The sequence below is a fragment of the Leptinotarsa decemlineata genome, unplaced genomic scaffold, assembly GCF_025532065.1.
Source record: "Leptinotarsa decemlineata unplaced genomic scaffold, Ldec_3_MD MMD2_tig00000882_RagTag_RagTag, whole genome shotgun sequence".
In the NCBI taxonomy this organism is placed as follows: domain Eukaryota; kingdom Metazoa; phylum Arthropoda; class Insecta; order Coleoptera; family Chrysomelidae; genus Leptinotarsa; species Leptinotarsa decemlineata.
In genome coordinates, this window is record NW_027412556.1 from 16,193,218 (window position 1) to 16,215,582 (window position 22,365).

The 22,365-nt window shown below is 33.7% G+C and overlaps 1 protein-coding gene across 6 annotated transcripts in view; it reads right to left on the reverse strand.

Annotated features, from left to right (window-relative positions):
* Positions 1–5,107: 5,107 nt before the first annotated feature.
* The window catches only part of Lerp (lysosomal enzyme receptor protein), a 99,707-nt gene continuing 82,449 nt past the window's right edge, over positions 5,108–22,365 (reverse strand). For 5 of the 6 annotated variants that reach the window (XM_074175131.1, XM_074175136.1, XM_074175135.1 and 2 more), the window contains 9 exons: positions 20,566–20,693; positions 20,406–20,512; positions 18,777–19,000; positions 15,900–16,136; positions 15,757–15,841; positions 14,734–14,807; positions 11,947–12,052; positions 8,147–8,262; positions 5,108–5,589 (listed from right to left, as the gene is read on the reverse strand). In XM_074175131.1, the coding sequence (XP_074031232.1) occupies positions 5,575–5,589; positions 8,147–8,262; positions 11,947–12,052; positions 14,734–14,807; positions 15,757–15,841; positions 15,900–16,136; positions 18,777–19,000; positions 20,406–20,512; positions 20,566–20,693 (1,092 nt within the window). In that variant the 3' untranslated portion in view covers positions 5,108–5,574. The remainder of the gene's footprint in view (positions 5,590–8,146; positions 8,263–11,946; positions 12,053–14,733; positions 14,808–15,756; positions 15,842–15,899; positions 16,137–18,776; positions 19,001–20,405; positions 20,513–20,565; positions 20,694–22,365) is intronic. The other variant, XM_074175132.1, reaches the window with a different exon arrangement.

Below are 22,365 nucleotides of genomic sequence, written 5' to 3' on the forward strand. Positions count from 1 at the left end.
AGAATCACCCCAGCTTCCACCAGATAAATTATCTCGAGAAAAATATCTGGTCGAGGCAGGAATCGAACCCACGATCTTCCGATCGTGAGTCGGGCGCACTAGTAGTCAACTCTTCTGAGTATGGTATAGTTTCAGTAAAGCGATCAACATTCAAAATGTTGTTTATGATTTGGAGTTGTTTTTTTTCCTTGTGGTAAACCAGTAAATTTTAGCCTTGTATCAAAAAGGGCAAGAAGAATCTTTAAAATTCTAAGTAATTGCTACACTACTAGAGGGAATAAAATCCGGGCTGGTGGGCAGTGAACATGAAGTACCAAACGGTTCCTTTGCTACTGTGGCAGACATCTTCAGTGGTATGTGCGTTGACTGTAGGGACGAAGCTTATATATCAAAGTCTCAACAACAACTGACTGAGTCAGAATATCACATGCACAAATATTATAAATCGAATAGAAATATAAAGCAGATAAAACTGGTCAACAAAATTTCAACTGTTTTTTGTCATATGAAAACTTATATCAAACTTTGAATCTACTAGGGCCACTAACCAATATTGTATCAATGAAAAAAATTGACACCACAGGTTTTCTCATGACATCAAAGCATATATTTTGGTGAAAATAACAAAAATCAATTACACTCAGAGAAATTATTACTTGATGTACAATAAATATTTATGATTTTCGTGAATATTTGTCTTCTGGTAGGTCCCTCCTGAGTTTCCAACAATAATCTGCTAGCATTCTTGGACTCCATTTCCATTGATAACGCTTCTCTATTAAGTAAATGTATGTATTTTTCAGGACACATTACACCCCAAAGCTTTATTTGACATTATTAGTTCCTCTAAGTCTTTGTGTTTTCCGCTTTATGACTTCCTAGGAAATTTTGGACCAGACTCACAAAACATTTCCAGGCAATTTTTTCCTGATCATTTAGTTTTTCTTCCGAGCTCTTATCCTTTATAAGTTGTATTTGTTAGCCTACAAATATTCTCCCTTCAATTTTCGCATCTTTGGGCATAGTTTTTACAAATTTTTCCATCAGACCGAGTGCAACGGTGGTAAAAGTATGTCATCATGTTTCACTAAAGGTTTATTTTTAACATTTGTACGGCCTGGAGTGACACAATTGAGCAACCTTTTATTTTAATAGTGACTTTTTCTATCTCTGCTGTCCCATTCACAAATAAAACAGCAAAATTTTGTGTAATCAACATGTAGTACAAGCAAATAATAAATAACTTTTGAATCGCCACAAATTTTCCAAGCGTGTTAATTGTATTTAAATTTTTCAAGAAGAAATCTTATATTTTCGTAAGTCGTAAGTTCATATAAGAACCATGAGCAACCGGCACTTAAGGGAGTTCGTTTCTGTTATACAGCAACACTGCTTTCAAACTAGTTTTTGGAGAGTCGATGAACAATCGCCAGTGATTTGGATCATATTCAAAATTCACTAAATTTATCACAACATAAATATTACAAAGGACTAAATCATTTACTTTGGAAAAGTAAGCTTTTATTTGATCGTCACAATGTCGAAAATAAGAAACTTTTGTATCAGGAGAAAGTAAATTTCAGTCCTTTAATCTAGACCCCAAAAGCTCAGCCTGTTTTTTAAACAAATTCAAATCACGTACTAAATCGTTTGAATCACTTTGTGTCAATAAGTGCGGTTCTTTTGAAGTTTGCGTTTCATAATGTTGGTCATTATCTTCATATTCCTCATGCGAACAAGTTCTTCGGGACTGGAATCGATTTGGAGGCTTCGGCAGAAGCAGTTCGGTACTATGTAGGATGGGTCTGTTGGCCGAAGACAAGTTTGTATACTGGATAGTAAGTTTGGACTTCGTTGTAATGCCTTTTATTTTTGTTTGACTTAAATAAAAGGCCAACCTAATAGGAGTCTCACACACGTTACACAGCATTTATCTAGGACCCACAATAAATCCAAAATACAAACACACATAACAAAACTGTCAGGGTTAGTAGAACACTTTCGTTGCATATTTGTGATGTATCTAACGAAAATAAAATATATGTTAGATGATGCAATAGTTATAGAGCCGCCTAAATGACTACTCAAACAAATAGACGTATATTAGGTCAGAAATGAATATATAGCCGTCACAAAAAAACTGGATGTGATTGAAACAAAATTATTATACCTATATTTATTATGGGGGTAGGCCAACATAAACAAAAAATGTCACAAAGTTCATGTGACAAAAACACTGTTACCAGTGTAATGCATAAAATGTATCATAGACGAGTCGAGCACATGATGATTGTTTTTCTTCTGAATACGATATACATCAAAGCTATACACTACATTGCAGAAGTGTACTTAATTTTTTTTCAATGTGTGATTTTTGGCTGAAAAAATCGATGAAAAAAACTAGAGGCCCCTTATTTTAAAAAAAAATTTCATGAAATCTAATGAATGAAACATCGAAAATTGCTTCATATCATATAACAAATATGAAACAGTATTGAAAGTGCCTCTGCATTTTTTTATATCATTCGAAATACAGGCGGTAGAGCCAAAACACAAAATTCGACACTTCTAGTTTTTGGCGAATATTTCAAAAACAATTAACACATGGATCAATAAGTCCCAAGACTAACAATGAAAACAACATTTTTTTTACAAATTTTTTTTTTATTCATCAACATAATCTCCTTTCAGGGTGATACAATGGTTCCAACGCTTTTCCAATTTTTCAATACCATGTTTATAAAAAAATGTATCTTTCGCTTCAAAATAAGTTTCAGTTTCAGCGATGACCTCCTCATTTGAGCCAAATCTTTTTCCCTGGAGCATTTTTTTAAGATCAGCAAAGAGCCAGTAGTCACTGGGGGCTAAATCTGGTGAGTATGGGGGGTGGGGAAGCAGATCAAAGCCCAATTCGTTTAATTTTGCCATTGTTTTCATCGACCTGTGGCAAGGTGCATTGTCTTGGTGAAAAAGGATTTTTTTTCTCTGCATGTGCGGTCGTTTTTTTGCGATTTCCTCCTTCAAACGTACCAGTAAGTCAATATAATAATCACTGTTGATCGATTTACCTTTTTCGAGGTAGTCAATGAAAATCACGCCATGCGCATCCCAAAAAACTGACGCCATCACTTTGCCAGCTGACTGCTGCGTTTTCGGACGGCTTTCGGCAGCTGTGCGCCACTCAGATGACTGCCGCTTTGACTCTGGAGTGTAGTGATGTATCCATGTTTCGTCCATGGTCACGTAACGACGCAAGAAATCTTTTTTGTTGCGAGTAAATAGCGATAAACAGCTTTCTGAATCATCGACTCGTTGCTGTTTTTGTTCCATTGAAAGCAATCGCGGCACCCACTTAGAAAAAACCTTTTTCATGCTCAATTTTTCATGAAGGATAGTAAATACACTTCCATATGATATCTGTGTCATCTCAGCAATCTCACGGAGCTTCACTTTACGATCTTTCATTACAATTTTTGTCACTTCACTCACATTTTCCGGTGTAACAGCTTCCACAAGTCTACCCGAGCGTTCTGCGTCATTTGTGTCGGTACGACCACGTTTAAACTCGGCAAACCACCGACAAATCGTTGCTTTTGATGGACAAGAGTCCGGGTAACATTTTTCAATCCATTCTTTCGCTTGCACGGTGTTTTTACCCATTAAAAAACAATGTTTTATCAGAACACGAAACTCGGTTTTTTCCATTTTTTAAACAAACTACAAAACGACTTTACTCTAACCTCGATAACTCAGCTGTTTCTGGTCCGATCGACTTAAAATTTCGACACGTTTCAAGCAAAGGTTAGTACTCTAGAAAGACGTGGTTACTGGTTTACTAAGAGCGCCATCTCTGGGTTAGTCTCGGGACTTATTGATCCATGTAGTACTGATATTCTCGATCTGAAAGATTATTCCAATTCCCCAAAATAGGAAACTTTTGTCCAATTTAACCGACCTTATAGGTATTACCATTTCTAAGATAGCATTAGTGGGATCAGCTGAAAACAAACAGCCTGTATGTTTTTCCTGAAATTTAACTTGTGATTTGAAAAAATTGCCCATCTGAATTTGAAGACAATATCCGCTGGTTTTAATGAATAGCAAAGAATACAAAGCCCATTGAACCTCAACTTTTTTCAGGGTACTTTGAAAGTGGGTGTTTCAAGATATATAATATAAATCTATTTACAAAATAAAGGATATTGATATATAAAGTAGCAAGGTAAACAAACAGAATCATCGCATAAACATTTTCATAAAATGTTTCTTATATGTGATTTCCCCTAGTACAAAGCAAAAAACTTGAATAAATACACAATACATAGATGAATAAATGAATGAAATTGATGAATAAATCACAATATATAGATATGACAAAGAACAATATAAATAAGAATATATTTAACACCGAGTTGAACATGTAGATTATAAAGATTTCAATACAAAAAATGTAGAAGGCATGACATAGGTGAACACAGACTGACTCGACTGCTAGTATTATTAATCTAACATTCTTACATTTTCATTCTTTTGGTAGTCAGAATTTATGATGCACTGTTAGGAACCTTTGGTGTAGTAATGAATATTACTGGAGTTTTTTCCCAACACCAAATCGTTATTTTTAACACCTTGACACGTGTTTCGATCACCAAGTGATCATCTTCACGAGAAAGATTAAACTTAGTCAGAATTGTTTGAGAACCTTTGGAAGTGAGATGTTTCAATCTTGAGGTTGAAACTTACCTTTCATTTTCAGACAATTGGATAATAGAGCAGATCTAGTTGGTCCTTTGTTGTTAAAGCTGTAGAAAAACAAAAAGCTCATTTCTGTTTGCAACAGATTATCAATCATTGTTTATCTTTGATGAAAAGGGTTGGAGTTTTCAATCCCATATGTGGTATCTTCATGAGAAGAGTTTAACTTCTTCCTCAGGATTGTTCTTTTAAATAACAAACGAGTTCAAACGTTGCATTTGTGATTCAGCCGAGAACTACCGAGATTTATGCCAGATAAAGCATTGCCTGTTATTGTATCATGAATGCAAATCTTCTGGGCTCTTGGAAAATTGTGCAATTTTTCAAAGAAATCAAAAGGGAAAATAAAACATTAAGAAAACAAATATTTTATTATAAAAAAGTTATAAGCAATCGATTCAATTTTTACAAATAAATATAAAAGTTATTGAAAACTTAATGTGGACAAAGATTTTAAAAACAATGAAAAAATAAATCGAAACCATAGTCAATGAATTAAATAACAAAAAAAACAAATAAATTATAAACATCATTAAAACAATTACCTTATACTGAAATTAGGAATTTTTCTGAATTTGAGTTGCCTAAAATCTGATATTCATTGTAGTTGAATAAAATTAGACAACACATGAGATAGGAACCTAAATAAAACAATTGGATAACTCCATGAAATTGAAAAGTTGTTTAGCATAATTGATTTTTGGTTAAAAATATATTCCAGTCTTTCTACGTGATGGAAGGTGATGCATGCATCTCATCTCGTGTAACATCACTTTCGTCTTTCATCTTGAAAATTGTCAACAATTCATGGAATGTTCATTACAAGTCAGCATCCTGAAGTAAAATAAATTATTTAAGCATAAACATCAACATTGTAGCAATAAGGAATATAGAATCTCTCAGAACGAATGCAATAATGAAATGAATAGCGTTATAAGCAAGAATGTACAGCTCTGCCAAACTGAATTATGGCCGGTGAGAAGCCCCTCCCTCATAATGTGCAGTAGATGTGTAGAAATCTGATTTTTCGAGTCGTAAACATCCAAATTCAGGACCGTATTCAGTTAGTGATGGAGTTTGAAAGTAAATTGCATAAACATATTTTAAATAGTCAAACTCGTGAAGTACAGATGCAATTTTTCCCACCGCCCATGACTCAATCCGGTAGCTGTAATCAGTAGCTCGAATATTTTTCAGCAATAAAGTTAGTAAAGAAAACGAACAATTGAAATATAAGATTTTTTCTAAAATCGCTATATTTTCTAAAAATAAGGATCGAGACTGCAATTGCTGTTATTGGAGCACCATGATATCATCTCAGAATGGCAGCCTAGCACAAGACTCTGTTGGTTAGGATCTCGACTATTTTCCAGCAAGAAAATTAGAGAACTATATTTGGGATTCCAATAATGATATTCTCCAGAAATTATCGAAAATATTATGGAAACTAAAATTGAGAACAAAAATTAACCGAAGATGGGAGATTAATATTTTCAGATAATATCAAATCATTTTACGCATGTTCACATTTTCTGAAAAAAATCAAAATAGTAGATGATTTAATATTCGAAATTCTCAGGAATACCTGAAAGATTTTCATTTCACGATATTACCTGCACATCATCAAGAAAAAATGCAGGTCCGTCTACGAAAAAAGCAGATACTGCCAAAAACATAATTTGAAATTTTTTGTTTTTCTCGTATATATTCGAAAGCAAAAGAGCTAGAAACAATGTTTGGTATTTTCAATACAATTCAACCTGCTTTCTACCTCCTACTGTTTATTGTTCATATACTCGAATTTGAATGGCTTTGCTAGGTGCTAGGAATAAAAATTCAATACCTATTTATCACTGACTCAAGATTGTGATTATGAAACAAAATATATGAAAGAAAAAAACTTCAACACATATTCTACTTGGCTCAAAAGATCCTTATTCAAGAGAAAATTTCAAGTGCACCGTTAGTAAATATTCTCTTATATATACATATATTTTTTAAATTTTCTCACAAAGAAGAAAACACTGCCCTGTCCAATGTTTCTATACATCATTCAATGTATTTTTTTATTGTGTTTCCAGTAAGAATTTTGTGATTGATATAAAGAAAAATATTTGTAGTTATCTTAATGCACTCTTGCAGCATTAGAATAACATTTCTCAGTATAAGAGAATGAAGTCCTGGAGAAATCTACTTATGATAGGTAAGAATGAGATTCATCTCCATATTTATTCATGAACAATCACTAATTATGATAAGCATCACTGTATGAAATGAAAGATTGGATGAAATATTTTAATGAACATACAAATATTAGGTTGTTTTGAAAGTTTTGTCCGTTTTAATGTCATTGTGTCGTGGTAAATATTGATCGATAGAGAATTTTGTACTTTATCACAGTTGCTGATACTTTTTTTAAATTTTGATTTTTTGCCTCTTCAGCTTATTGCTAAATGATGTTGAGCGATTTTCGGACAATTTTTCTCTATGAATTAAAATATAACCAAAGCGCTGCCGAAACTGCCCGACAAATTAACCAGGCATTTGGCAATGATAGTGTTAATAATGAACGCACTGTTCGCGTTGGTTTGCGAAATTTAGTTCTGAAGATTTTAGCGGATCGTCACGTGTGATGAAAAGTGGATCCTCTGCGACATCAGGAAACCTTCAGGACAGTGGCTGGACACCGACGGGCTACCCAGGCACTTCCCAAATGCGAAAACTCTCCAAAAAAGACTATTGTTACTGTATGGTGGTCAGCGGCTGGTGTAATTCACTATACAGCTTGTCAAAACTAGGAAAAGACTTGAAATTTTATATTTCTCTCTCACAGTCACCTAATGAACGCTCATCTTAGGAGAGGTATTAAGTCAAGACTTTGAAGTCACTTCCTGGATTTGACAACAGGACCAAACCACGTCCCAGCAGAGTCCTATTGTGACGAAATGCTTGCCCGCTCGTTTCACAAATCAGCGTCTGAAAGTTAAACGAATTGTGTGTCGAAGTTCTGCCTTACCCACCATATTCTCCAGACCTCTCGCCAATCGACTACCATCTTTTCAAGCACTTCGATAACTTTCTTACCGGTCGAACCTTCACCAATCAGGACCAGGCAAAAATTAGCTTCCTCGACTTCATCGAATCCCAAGCACAAAATTTCAATGCTGACGGAATTAACGACATGTGTTACGTTTGTAAAAGTGCACTAATTCAAATGGCGTTTATTTTGATTAAATTGAATACGTATTCACCGAGATATTACAGTTCAAAGTAGACTCATAGTAACGGACAAAACTTTTGAAACAAACTAATGATTAGAATTTTGTTTGAATAGTAACCTTCAAAATAAATTGTGTTCTATAAAACTGATGATTTTCATGTCAACACTTACTTTTTCATAAACAATTGAATTATAAGATTTTCTTCCGAAATTGGGATATTTTAGAAAAATAAGTATCGAGACTCCAATGAGGGCTAATACCGCAGCTACGGTACCAACAGTTATACCTGAAAAATAAATATAAATGATAAAATTTCATAAGGTTAGTGAAGTAAATAATTCATAATATTTCATCATCCCTATCTATGAACTGATTAGTGGTGAAGTGCATAGACTTCATGTAAGAAATCAGGAAATCCTCAAATGAATTATTATGACTCGCATGTGTTTGAAATATTTTGAATTTGGAGGGTTACAAACATGACCGTCGCCATGGGGGGATGGGCGGAGCCTCCCCCCTGCTTTTTCTATTTGGGAAAAGTTGGGAAATTTTGGGCCATGAAGATAGAAAAAAATAATAATAAAAAAATGTAAGTGTTGTTTCCTTTCATTTGTATTGAATATTCCTATACATGGTGGATATGGTGAAAGACCAGGGATCTTGGTCCAAAGTAGAATAATTCCCATTATTATTTTTATAATCACCAAAATTTATTTTTGTTTGTGCATACCCTAACGGACATAAGCATTCAGCCAATCTTTGGATAGCTAAGTAAGAAAATGAATATATTATAGTAGTAACTAATTCCTCGGCTTTCATTTCTTCGAAAGTTGGGAAATTTTGCTGGTGGAGTTGGGAAAATTTGGATTCCCCCCCCCTGGTTTTTCTTTTCGCTACGGCCCTGGTTACAAAGTAGAAGATATGGCAATGATTTTTTCAAATCAGGACTTGTATGCTCTGAGAGGATGTTACAATCTTTCTATAATTATTGATGTTTTATGTTTTGTTATGAAACAATTATATTTTTCAATATCATTCACACACAGTACTCCTCAAATCTTCACGTCTGAACTTTTCATTGTTAAAAGCCACCTCAGCCAAAAGTGTCATACCAAATGTCTTTATTTCATTTTTTTAAATTCATTGAGTAACTTTTCATAGTGAGGAATTTGACATCATTAAGAAATAAAATATCTGAACTCATATCTAAAATGTATGAATTTATATTTATTTTTGAAGACACAAATCCAAAATTCCAATATATACTTGCTGACAAGGGTCAAAGAATTGAAGTGTCTGAATAAACTTCTGCAAAGAACCTTTAGCCATTATTCTCCAAATATAACTTCGAGCCACGAATACATTTGATACGTCGAGTTATTCCACATACTTATGAATTGTCTTCCTGGATGCGGCTAGAGCACAATACAGTATTAAAAGTTGCTGATCTGTTAAAATATTTTTCAGGATCCTGAAGAAATAACATAACGAATTGACTGTGCTCGTTAAATTCGACCAGTGTTGTTTCCACGTCGAGCAGGCATCATTGGTAATTCCTAAACAGTTTGTCTCTTCTGTGACACGAATTGTCTTATCATGAATGTCAAACTGTATTAGCATACAACGTTTTTGGAGATTGTGGAATCTATTTTTATTAATATATAAAATAAACAGTATTGGCCCTGACAATGATCCCTGAGGTACACCTACCGACGTATTAAATAAAATTTGAATTACATTTACTGAAAGTACTACAGTGTAATTCTTTAATGACCCCCCCCCTTTTATTTTTTGAACGGGTCAACTCAAAAAATTGAAATTTGGGATAATGAAATTAATGCATGAATATTTTATTTTGAAGTGAAATTGACAGGTGACTTTCAAGGTGGCGACAGGGCGCCATCTGGGGAAAAAAATTAAATGGAAAGGGGAGTCTTCTGACACATCTTTTTGAAGCTTCTGACAAATGCTTCACAACCCTAGAATATGTCAATATCTTCAACTACTACAAAATGGCGGAACTTTTGATAATTGTCTGAATACATTGACATTCAACTACATAATATGAGGTAATAAGCTTGAGGTCAGTTCAGAAGATGCTCTTGACATATGAACGGTCTATCCGATATTTCACGCAGAACATTTTCGAACACAGGTAACGTCAATATCTCTACAAATATTTATTATTTTCTGCAATATATCCAATATTGAAGTAGGTTCAGTTTCGTACACCTTTTGCTTCAAATAGTCCCACAAAAAAGAAATCCAAAAATGTCAAAACTGGCGAGCGGGCTGGCCATTCTGAAGGACCTCGACGGCCAATCCAACGACCGGGAAAAGTAGTATCCAAATAGTTTCTTACTTGACTGGAGTAATGTGGTGGTGATCCATCTTGTTTGAAACAATATCCATATTGAATTCATTAGGATTCGCTTTGACGATTTCAGTGATGAGAAGGTCAACAGTAGTTTCCAGCATATTCAAATACAGTTCCCCTCCTAAATTTTGATCAATAAATAGAGGTCCTACAATATGGTTTCCCAATATTCCTACCCAAACGTTAATTTTTTCTGGATATTGAGTATGTGTTTCCCGGAAAACGTGAGGATTGATGTCACTACAATAACGGCAATTTTGTCTGTGAACGTTGTCGTTAAAAAAAAGTACATTCGTCACAAAAACAAATATTGTGGAGATAGGTAGGATTCCTTGCAGTGGTTTCCGTCATGATTTCGCAGAATTCTGTTCTTCGATCAGAGTCATCTTCAGTTAATTGGTGTACCATTTTAATTTTGTATGGATGATACCTATTCCTCTTCAAAAGTCCCACACAGTAGAAGGAGACACCTCACAAACATTCGCGACGGAATAAGTAGACTATTCAGGATTTCCAATTATTTGCACTTGATGTTCTTCCGGAATGGACGGATGACTTGGGGGCTTTTTGTTATGTACACTACCGATAGTTCTGAATTTGGATACAAGTTCCCTCAAATACTTTCTACAGATAGGATGATTCAGAAAACGTTCATTGAAAATCCTTTCGGTGTCGTGAAAGTTACGCGTCGCACCGTAAATAAAAATCGCTTCAATTTTTTCATCCAATGGACGAGAATTGACCATTTTAGAGATTGTTGACGTGGTACCTTCCTACTAGTAAAACCGAAAACTAAATGAGAATATTCTAACTGAACAATGATGTTCATTGTCGTACCGACATTTTTTGTCGTTTTTATAAACAAAAAATAACTTAACAAACCTTATCAGGTTGTTGGAATTGCCATATGGCAGATAAAAAGGAATATTTCTAGAAATATCGATTTTAATGTGTTTGTCTTCAGGAAATTATTAAATGTTTCGCCATTTTGTAGTAGGTGAAGATATTGACTTCATATTTTAGTGTTGTGAAGTATTCGCCAGGAGCTTCAAAATAATGTGTCACAAGACCCCCTTTCCAGTCGCCATCTTGAAAGTTTCATCTGTCAATTTCACTTCAAAATAAATTATTCATGCATTGATTTCATTATCCCAAATTTCAATTTTTTGAGTCGATCCGTTCAAAAAATAAAAGGGGGAGACATTAAAGAAATGCACTGTATATCTGTTATTGATAACAACATATTTTCGTCTATTTTTTAGAAATGATTATATCTGATTCAGTTGAATGTTCTGCAGAGATTACAGAAAATCCCAACAGGGCACTTGCCTGCCTCGAAATATTCAAACAATAGATCAAAAAAAGAATTAGTTGACCTAGTAACCCAAAAATTTAAGGAGAGATGAATGTTTTGGGATTTAATTTAGATATATTTATTTTCTTATACGTATGTTAATAATTTTACATAAATTTCAAACTTTCTTAAATTTTTTCTCAAGTTTTTGAACCATACTTTTTCATCTATACAGAAGCAGAACGTCAAAAATGTCCACATAACAATAACATTAAATAGCTAAAAATTCAATTCCTTACCTGCAATTTCTCCAGAGCTGAATTGTTTGTTGTTCAGAATTGTCTTTTCCAGAAGTTTACATGCCTCTGGTAGCTGTGTTGTGAAAGTTTCGAGACATTTTTCCTGCTAATTGAACCAAATAGATTTATGAAAATATTTTTATCAACAAGTGTCTTATTAAAAATACTCTAATTATTCTAATGCGAAATTATTACTAACATTCAATATTTCAAATATTTAAATCCAATAGTCTAATGGTCTATAAGATACAGCGGTGAGATTAGAATACCAGCAGCACTGTTTAGTTGCGTAACAGCGCTGAAAATTCACACAGCTGGCTATCACCTTCTTTGTCTGACGAGTGCCGTGAAGCGTTAACTCTTTTTCACTCTAATATATCATTATCAGCTAGTAACCCTTATTTGCAGCCACTTTTACATTGGCAGACGGAATCTATCTATCTTTTTTGATACCAATTCTTTAATAATAAAATCATAGAAACCAATTTTTCTACACTTCATTCTGAATCCAATGAGCTAAATCTTATAGTGCTTTATTTCTATTGAACAACGAATTTTAACTTGTGAAGTAGACTATTTGAGCGATATGATTTATAATAGCAACGATTTACTTTCCCAACTATAGCAGGGAGAAGAAAACAAAATTCAAAAACTGACTAACATAAAATAAAAGAACACCAAAAAAAAAAGAATAAATCAGAACTGAAACATACACATAAATGCACTCATCGGAAAATATATCTATACAAACAAATATTTTTTCAAATTAATTCGAAATTTTTGTTTATTAAATTTTTTAAAAGCATTCCGTAGCTCATTGTAAAACGTGATACTTTCATAATTGATCGAATTTTGCCCAATATTTGTTTTCATTTACATCAACTAGTTTTTTGTTTTGTTTTATATTATGATTAGGTTAGGTTAGGTCTAAAGTGAGTGGGTCTATTCGACCCCGCACCGCAACCCGCAAGGGTTTATTGTGGCTCACACCTATTCACACTCAACCAAATGAACCCAACTCCTTAACGAAGCTGATTAGTTTGTATGGTGAGTGGTCTTTCAGATCATATGGTAAGAGTACGACTCTGCCGAACTCTAAAAACATGATTCGGTCCCCAGCGGGGCAGGCACAAAGTATATGCTCTGCTGTTTCATCATTTTCCAAACAGAAGCGACACACACTGTCTTCCGACAGTCCAAGTCTCTGCATATGATGATTCAAATGACAGTGACCTGTAAGAAGGCCTATCAGACATCGTAGTTCATGTAGTCCAACAACTGTTTGATATCAAGCTTCGAAGGGCGAATAAACGCCTGGAAGCCTCTGTCTCTGCCAGAAGTCCATAAATCTTCTTGCCATCCAGGTGTTCAATCTTTTTTGGCAAAGCCTAAAGCGATGCCAATGACAGGTTCTGGTCCGATGAAGCTGCTTGCAGCACCCTCTTTTGCAAGGGAGTCAGGAGCTTCATTGCCTTCTAGGCCAGTATGGCCAGGAATCCAGATCAGAGACAATCTGTTGAGTCTTCCTATCGAGGAGAGTCGTTTTGGCAATTTACTACCAATTTAGACGTGTTCAGTAGGAGCCAAGAGCTTCCAACGCCACTTGACTGTCCAAGAATATTTTCATTGACTTGTGTATAAGGTTGGTTTCATCCAATCTCTTCGCACACAATTCAATAGCGTACATTTTCGCTTGAAATGCAGTCGCTTAAGTTCCTAGGCAGGTAGATATCTCTTTCCTGGGTCTGCGACTAAAAACACCTGCACCAGAACCGGAAAGTGTTTTTGATCCATCTGTGAACCAACAACTATCTGCTCTTAATATTTCCTTCTCCCTATATTATGATTTATTATGGTATTTATTCAACCGAAATTCAAAGTTGAATGAATAATTTCGGTGAATGATTGAAACAACAAATATTTTTTTGGGAAATTGACAGAAAGCCACCATCTTTAATTTCTTTAACTCACAATTTTTTTAATTCTTGGTTTAGTTGGGCATATTCCGTGGGTTGGGCTACCTATCGGGCGCGTCCTCAGGTGGCGGATAGGGGTACGGCCAGGGAACTGGAGGCCCTGTCCGGGAAGCCAATGTGGCCTTATGGACGGGGTCGCTGGACTCCTGGTCAGTGGCAGAAATAAATAGGGTGAGGGGAACCAAAAGCCTTTGCAAAACATGCAACCGTGGACCAGCCTATCCAAGCTAAGGTGGAACTATAAGTGCACCCTTCTCCTCCCCCACTCTACCTCCAACAGCAAGGGCACTTCCTGCGGCAGGCGCCAAGAGCTCCGCTTTGAATAAAGGTAAGGAATCGGAGGGAACCCTATTAAAGGTGGAGGAAGCCTCGCAACGACAGTAATGTCGCTGCACCTTCTAAAACCTTCGCGGAGGCCACCGTGAGACACCTCAAAGTTGCTAAAGAGAGTGTGTGTTCGGCGGGTATCGGCCTACACCTGCCAATATAAAGGAGATGTCTCCTAGTGACCAGTCACTTTCCTGGAAAGGACAGGATGGACGATGGCCTAGGAGGACAACTCCTTGGGTGGATGTACAATGGGTCACATGTGACCTAAGTGCGTGGGCTTACACTCACCCTCCCTACTCTACAGATACCAGATAGTTGGGCATGTAAATCTAATAATAATACAACAAACGTCCAATATTTATATATGATAATAATTCTGAAATGTTTTTCATATTATTCATTATATTTTAGTTTTACTGTACATTCAACAACTAACAACATTATTTATGTTAAAAATGTGGTAATTAAAATTTTTACTCACCTTTGTATTGTTTTGACGAATAAGATCCGATGGACACTCCATTATAACCTTATATTCATATATTTTCGAACTTTCTGGAAATATTAAATTTGAATAATATCAAAAGTGTAATATGAATGATTACATATAGTTTGATAGGATAAAGAGGTATGTAGTGCCCAGTATACAGATACTTCATTTGTTTTGTCAACATTACCCAGAAATGTTGTTTTAAAAGTTTTGTCTGTTTCAATGTCGTGTTTTTGTAGCCTCATATCTCAATAAATATTTATTCTTTCTTATTAGTCAGTCGGCTATGCTTGAAGGCTGGCAGTAAGCAAATCTAAAGAAATGAACTTTGAATGTTCAAGCTAGTCTCGGATATACCTACACAGTAGGTTGAATTGACTGACGCCTATCAGAAAACAACTACTCCACTGGCTAATACCACGAACGGCGTTGGAATATATCCGAAATATTCATTCTACTATGTCATGGTGTATACTAATCGATAGAGAATTTCGTAATCTATACAGTGACTCTGTCCGATCCTGATTCATGACAACGCCTGTCCGCACATTTCACAAATCACCGTCTGACAATTAAACGAATTGAGCGTCAAGTTCTGCGTCACCCACCATACTCCCCAGATCTCCCGCCAATCCGACTACCATCTTTTCAAGCACTTTCTCATCGGTAGAACCTTCGCCAATCAGGACCAGGTTAAAACGGCCTTCGTCGACATCATTAAATCCCGAGCACGCAATATTTATGTCGACGGAGTTAATCTTTCTGTGTTACATTGGCTAAAGTGCACAAACTCAAATGTCGCTCCTTTCGATTAAATTGAATAGGTATTCACTGAGATATTACAATTCAAAGTAGACTCATAAAAACGGACAAAACTTTCGAAACAACCTAATAAATTTGTAAACTTCACAATAGGTTTTTTTGATTTCATAATTTTTTCAGTTATTTTCAATAGTCAAAATTTCTCGAACACTGGACACTTTCTACCAAAATGTATCAATTGAAGGTTCTCACCACAGGCATTATCCAAAGAAAACAGTAGTACGACAGACTTGTTGGGATAATTGAAAACTATTTCAGGACATTCTGGAGATGAGATCTATAAAATCAAAATTCATTGTAACACCATAAATTCATTTAAATGATTGCATAATTACGTTTAGTTTCAAACTGCTGATATTGAATTCGAAACCAGTCTCGTGATTCTCAACTGAACAATTCTTCAAGTTTCTTCTTATATCGCCTCTGTTTCTGACAACTTCCTTCTCATTTGTTTGAGGATCTTTTGTTTTAGTAGCAGTATCTACTGAGTGGCCATTTGGAGAATCCATTGAATGTACAGAGTACTCAGGAATAATCTTTGACTTTTCCCTCTTTAAAGGCACAAATATGTCCTTCAAAAATATATTATTGATAATTTCATTTTCTGAAGTAAATTACGAAAAATGTTATGAGCTAGCAAAATTTATTATTCCACAGCCTTTTACTGTGGTGAAGAATATATCAAAGTCATTAAACACTGTTTGCGAAACTGGCAACTTGAATCAAGCAGTACTAGGACAGAGTTTAGACAAATATTGAAGTCGAAATTGAAGATATGCATATCAACTAAGAGAAATATGCAAATCTATTGAAACCCTTCTTCCGCACCAGAACAAGCTATGTTAATGTTTGTATATGCATCAACATGAATACTTTTCCAATTCGAAAGATTAAAAACAAACATAAGAAACATTGGCTCACAAAAGGACTAAAGAATTCTGCAAGAAGTATGAGATCTCTGCATTATATCAGAAAATATACAAATACAGATTCTTTCCATAACTACTACAATATGTACAGATCAGTATATCGAAAGTAGATAAAGTTAGCAAAGGAAAATTATTATAAAAATCGCATTGATAGTTCCACCAACAAATCAAAGGAGAGTTGGAAGATAGTAAATGATCTTGTAGGAAAAAAACCCAAAAAGAAAGTAGATTTGGAGTTGAATCCGAACACATTAAATGAGTATTATACTTCAGTTGCAGATGAATTGACAAAAAATATACCCGTAGCTTATGATCCACTAATAAATCTAGCAAACTTCAATGCTAATGAAAACCTAATCTTGCATGACACTAATATTGATGAATTGAAAGAAACGTTACATACAATTAAAAATAAAACCGCAACAGGATTTGATGAAATTTCTGTTAGGATCTTTGAAAATCTTCCAGATAATGCTCTGAACCATCTAGTATCTCTGATAAATGGATTCTTCAAAGAAGGCATATTTCCACAGTTTCTCAAAACATCAATTGTCACACCGATCTATAAAGGTGGTGAAGTGAGCTCTCCTAGGAATTTTAGGCCCATTTCACTCATTCCTACGTTAGCCAAAATCATCGAAAGACTCGTTAAGAAAAGAATGTTTGACTTTTTGCAGGCGTGTGATATATTGAGCATCAAACAGTTTGGATTTCAGTGCAATAAGAACACAAATGATGCAATTTTTTCACTTTTATATGAAATATATACTGGAATCAATGATGGGGAAGTTGTGGCGGCTGTTTTGTGATTTATCGAAAGCTTTTGACTGTGTGAATCATGAGATACTGCTGCGAAAGCTTCACCATTACGGATTTAGAAATAAGGCACATTCATGTGCCTTGACAAATATTATAACGTATTTATTGAAAGATTCGAAAAAGCAGGATATTTCAAGAGGTTTTTGCAAAGAGCAATTGCAAAAAGTGAAATATATCGATGTCTATCTTGCGGACAAGAGTCTTAAAAGAAAGAATAATGGAAAAGGTTTTGATAAATGGCTAAGATTTGGTAACAAACATAATAGTTGGATAGATTCAATTAATATGGCTTAATCATCATTATAAGTAATTTACAAATTGTTTGAATACTTCATTTTAATGGAGTCATCAAGCGAGGTATCATGTTGATTATCGATGCACAAGGTTTTCAATATGGTAACACAAAAAAAAAATATGCAAAGAAATTGCAATTTCAAGAATTGAAACTGGAATGTGGTATTCTCGTTTGATAAATTTACCTACAGACATCGGATATTATAATCCAAATGTGAAGAAAAATATGAACTGGTTTACGAGAAATTTGCATGGATTACCATGGAATCATAAACTGAAAGTGATTTTCCAACAGCAACCTTCAACCACAAACAGATTACAGAGTTTATCAAGAATTGTATTGGATCTGATGCTACTGTTGCTGTGAAGGGTCGTGAGAAAAAAAGAAATGGCTCAGATAACTCATTAAAAATGACGTTCCGACTTGTACGATGAAGGGTGCCCTGCCATAGAAAATTCAAAACTTTTCATTTATGAATCATTTTATTAATAGTTTGAATTGGACATTAGAAACTATTTTGTTTCTATGGTATTGGTATTTGCCTTGCACTACACTGCAATATAATAATAATAATAATAATAAAACGTCTTTAGTCACCTAAAGTAAGAACATACAGAATAAAAAATATATTGAGGTGAATGGGCGGAGTGTCAGCAAAGCCGTTTTTAAACTCACCTTTCAAGAAAAAGACTATTGAAATGAATAAAAAAAATTACAGCACATAAATACATCTTCAATTATTATTCGGTTATTAAATCTTTTGGTGGTAAATTACAATAGGATAATTGCCAAACACTATACTCAAAACTCATGTTAATGATTTGAGTAGATGTATAAAAAAACAATAACATAGCTTGCAAGAAGTAGTTTTAGTCATCTCCTGATGATGCTAACTTGGTTAGCAAAACACGCATTGAGATACAGCAATTTTATTATGGTGACGGAAAAATGTTTTCAATACATTCAATTCACGCTATAGGTTCCAAATTCTACTTATCAAAAGATGTGCATACTAGTTATGTCAAGTGAAGAATAATATTTGAGGTCAATTCTAATTAAAAAGTCGGGGGCATGTAGATTTGGGACGGAAGAATGATTGGATTTAGTGTCCAAATTATTCTTCATGTCATGAAGATGACTGAACAACAATTATATATAAAATTCTTTACCTTTTCTGAGCAGGCCTGGTGGGTTTTTAGCTGGAATAGTAGAGTACAATTTTCCAAGCTCTTGAATTCGAAATGATCATTATTTATAATTTTATCACAAACAAGTTCAAACAATGCCTTATTGAATTGTTGGGGGTCATTGCAAGTTTTGTTCAAACTGAATTCTAAATGTGTCTTATTTCCATAAATTACAAGCGATTTATCAACAGGAACATAAGTACAATCTGAAAAAGAAAACTCATTGACTAAAAATGCTTTTTTTATCTTCTGTATATGTATTCTAAATTTCTGAAAAATCTATTGATCTATTCTATAAATCCATAAGATATTTAGAATTTTTTTTTCTCATCATCTACCAAACCAATAAACAAGACTAAAATGTGGATAAAAATGTTGAGACAACAAAAGTAAAATACAATCTACTGAAATCAAAAATAATTAGATGAATAATAAAGAAAGGGTGCTGATACAGGTTCGTACTTTCATTGTCTGAAAAGTTCTTACAGATATGAAATCTATGGAAGAATGAAGTTGAATGAATTAAATATTTAAATTGTTGCAAATACTAAAAATAACTGGTCCAAAATATTCAGATTGAGTTAGTTCAAATAGAAATGATTGAAAAAAATTGAATGAACACTGGTTGTAATCTGAAATGAAAGTGAGTCTATGTAATGGATTAATATATATGCATAAAATAATGAAAAAAAAAAAAGAAAGTTACAATAAAATAAAAAAAATAAACGATTAGAATAAACGCAAAACAAATTAAAAAAGGAAAAGTATCGAGGAGAAAGAATTCAAAACAAACCAATTCACAACGTTTTGACTGTTAGCATTCACAATTGTCTTCAGGCGATAACAGGATTGTGGATACCAACAATCAAAACTTCATAAAGCACTTATTGATTATATCAATTCATCTCCATTCCAGGTCACAATAATTTTTCTTTACAAATTAGTGTTTTTTACGTTTTTTATTTCCAATTTTATTTTTTCCCTCATTCTTGACAGTATTTCTAATTTAACTACCTCATCAGACTATTTTGGCCAGTTTATTTTTTAGTATTTTTAAATATCAAAGAATAATATTTTTTTTTTTTAATATTTGCGAGATACTTGAATTCAACGAGAGAAGTCAATTGGCACCTCTACAAAAGGAGTGAGTAAAATATATGTAGAGTTATATACAATTACCAATTCTATTGTATACCCCATATCTATATAATCTAAAATTATGAATAGAAAATATTCGTTTGTTTGTTCATAATGGATAAACTAAAAAACTACTTGAACCGATTTCAAAAACCATTTCATTTATAAAAGCTTCATTATTAGCGAGTAACATGGTTTATATTTTATTTTCAAATAGACAGAAATCCTACCAAAATTACTATTCCTATCAAAGTATCAAAATTATGCCTATGAAAGTCAAGTATTTAGCATGTGTCGAGAGAGTTGTTAGTTTTATTGTAAGAGGAACTTTATACAGGATTCACTATGAGATTGAATATTACAGAAATAAAATTAGACATTTGACGCTTTCCGAGATTATTGACCCTTTTTTTATTTGTGTAACGCTTTTCATTGTTTTGCTGGCACGAAGACAAACAATAAAGCAAAACTTACCTTTTTCTTTACATTTTGACACATTATGTTGGCAAATATCGAACAGGTATACAGATCCTGAAACATTCAATTTCAAGTCCGTCCTACTCAACGTGGTGAAATCATACCTAAAAAAAAAAAACTTCATTTATTGTGAACTATGTAGTGTAGTGATACTTACGAATATTGATCACTGAATGGTTGTTTGAAACGGCATCTGGTTCTGGGTTTCAGTTTGGGACAAGCAGCAGGTGTTTTCCAAGTAAAATTGAAGGTCGAAGTAGTTTTACTGAGCAATTTTATAGGTTCCTGAAGAAAAAACATGATTGTATTAGTACTTGGTCAAGCTCATTAAATTTTCTGATACTATCTTTGAAATGTATTATCTTTGTTAGGTAGTTCCAGAAGATTTTTCAATTTCAAGAGCCTCTGATCGCTGAGAAAGCTACAAAATGAAGTTTTTTGTACTGTAGTTATTATTACAATCAACGCAAAATAATAACGACAGTTCGAGTCGTTGTTTCAGAAGTTGTATAAATACTAATGCCCCCAATGATTTAGGGAAACGTCATTAAAAATTCTGTTTCAATATTTTTTTGTTTTTTAAACCTTCATTTCATTAGAGAACCACGTAAAAAAATATAATTTGACAGCATTGAACAGATACCAGAAATTTCGAAATTTGGCGGACTAGTTTTTTATGCACCTCCATGAAATGGGTATCAAATAAAAGGGTTTGCTGAAAAGCATACGAAATATTAAACGACATCACTATAAATCCTGAAAGGCATACTAATTTGTTTATGCTCCTCTATAGATATGAAATGAAAGGGTTTTATATCGCTCAGAAATGAACCTTTTTCGTGAAGTATAATGAGGATGGGGTACCACAGGGATCCATTCTAGGACCCTTCTTGTATTTAGCTTTTGCCAATGACTTGTCAGTGTACCTAAATAAGAACTCGGCCATTCACTGTACGTGTTATGCTGATGATACTAATATAATAATTATTGAAAACGATATGGACTCCGCGAAAAACACAGCTCTAGAGACCTACAAAAAAGTTATTATGTGGTCAAAGAAAAACAATTTGATGTTGAATGAAGCCAAAACTAACTTGTTAAATTTCAAGATGAATACTGGGCAACAATATGGGTTGAATCTGTTTGTTGATACTGATTTAGAATTGAACCTAACCAAGTCAACAAAAATGTTGGGTGTTGTTTTTGATGACAAACTTCAATGGAGGACACATATTGACCACTTATGTAATAAACTTAGAAAAGCCTGTTATTCTCTTAGGTTTCTATCCCACCATTGTGGTCAAAGTATTTTATTAACTGTCTACTACACAAACTTCAATTCGCATCTTAGATATGGCATCCTTAAATGGGACACATCCTCTACCGTGTCTAGTGTGTTTTGTATACAAAAGTATGCTATTATGATCATTGCTAAGTTGGACTATAGAGATTCTTGTAGAGAAACTTTTCAGAATTTGAAAATATTAACGCTAGCAGGAGTATACATAATGGAAGCTTGCACATATATCTATCGAAATAGAATTATTATTACCTAGTCAATATCGCACTGCTCTTTTCCAAAGAAGTTTTGAGTTTCAAGGCTGCAAACTTTTTAATAAACTAACCGACAATATCAGAAATTCTGAAAATGTACACATTTTTAAATCAAGACTGAAGCAACTTCTTCTGTCAAAGAACTGCTACAGTATTGATGACTTTTATTTGTAATCCAATAATATATGTGTGTATAGGAAACAATTATCTATTATTATATTTATGTGGTATACATCTGTGTATGTTGTGTATATATATATATATATATATATATATATATATATATATATATATATATATATATATATATGTGTGTGTGTGTGTATGTATGTGTGTATAGGTGTATGTATAGGTATATGTATATATATATATATATATATATATATATATATATATATATATA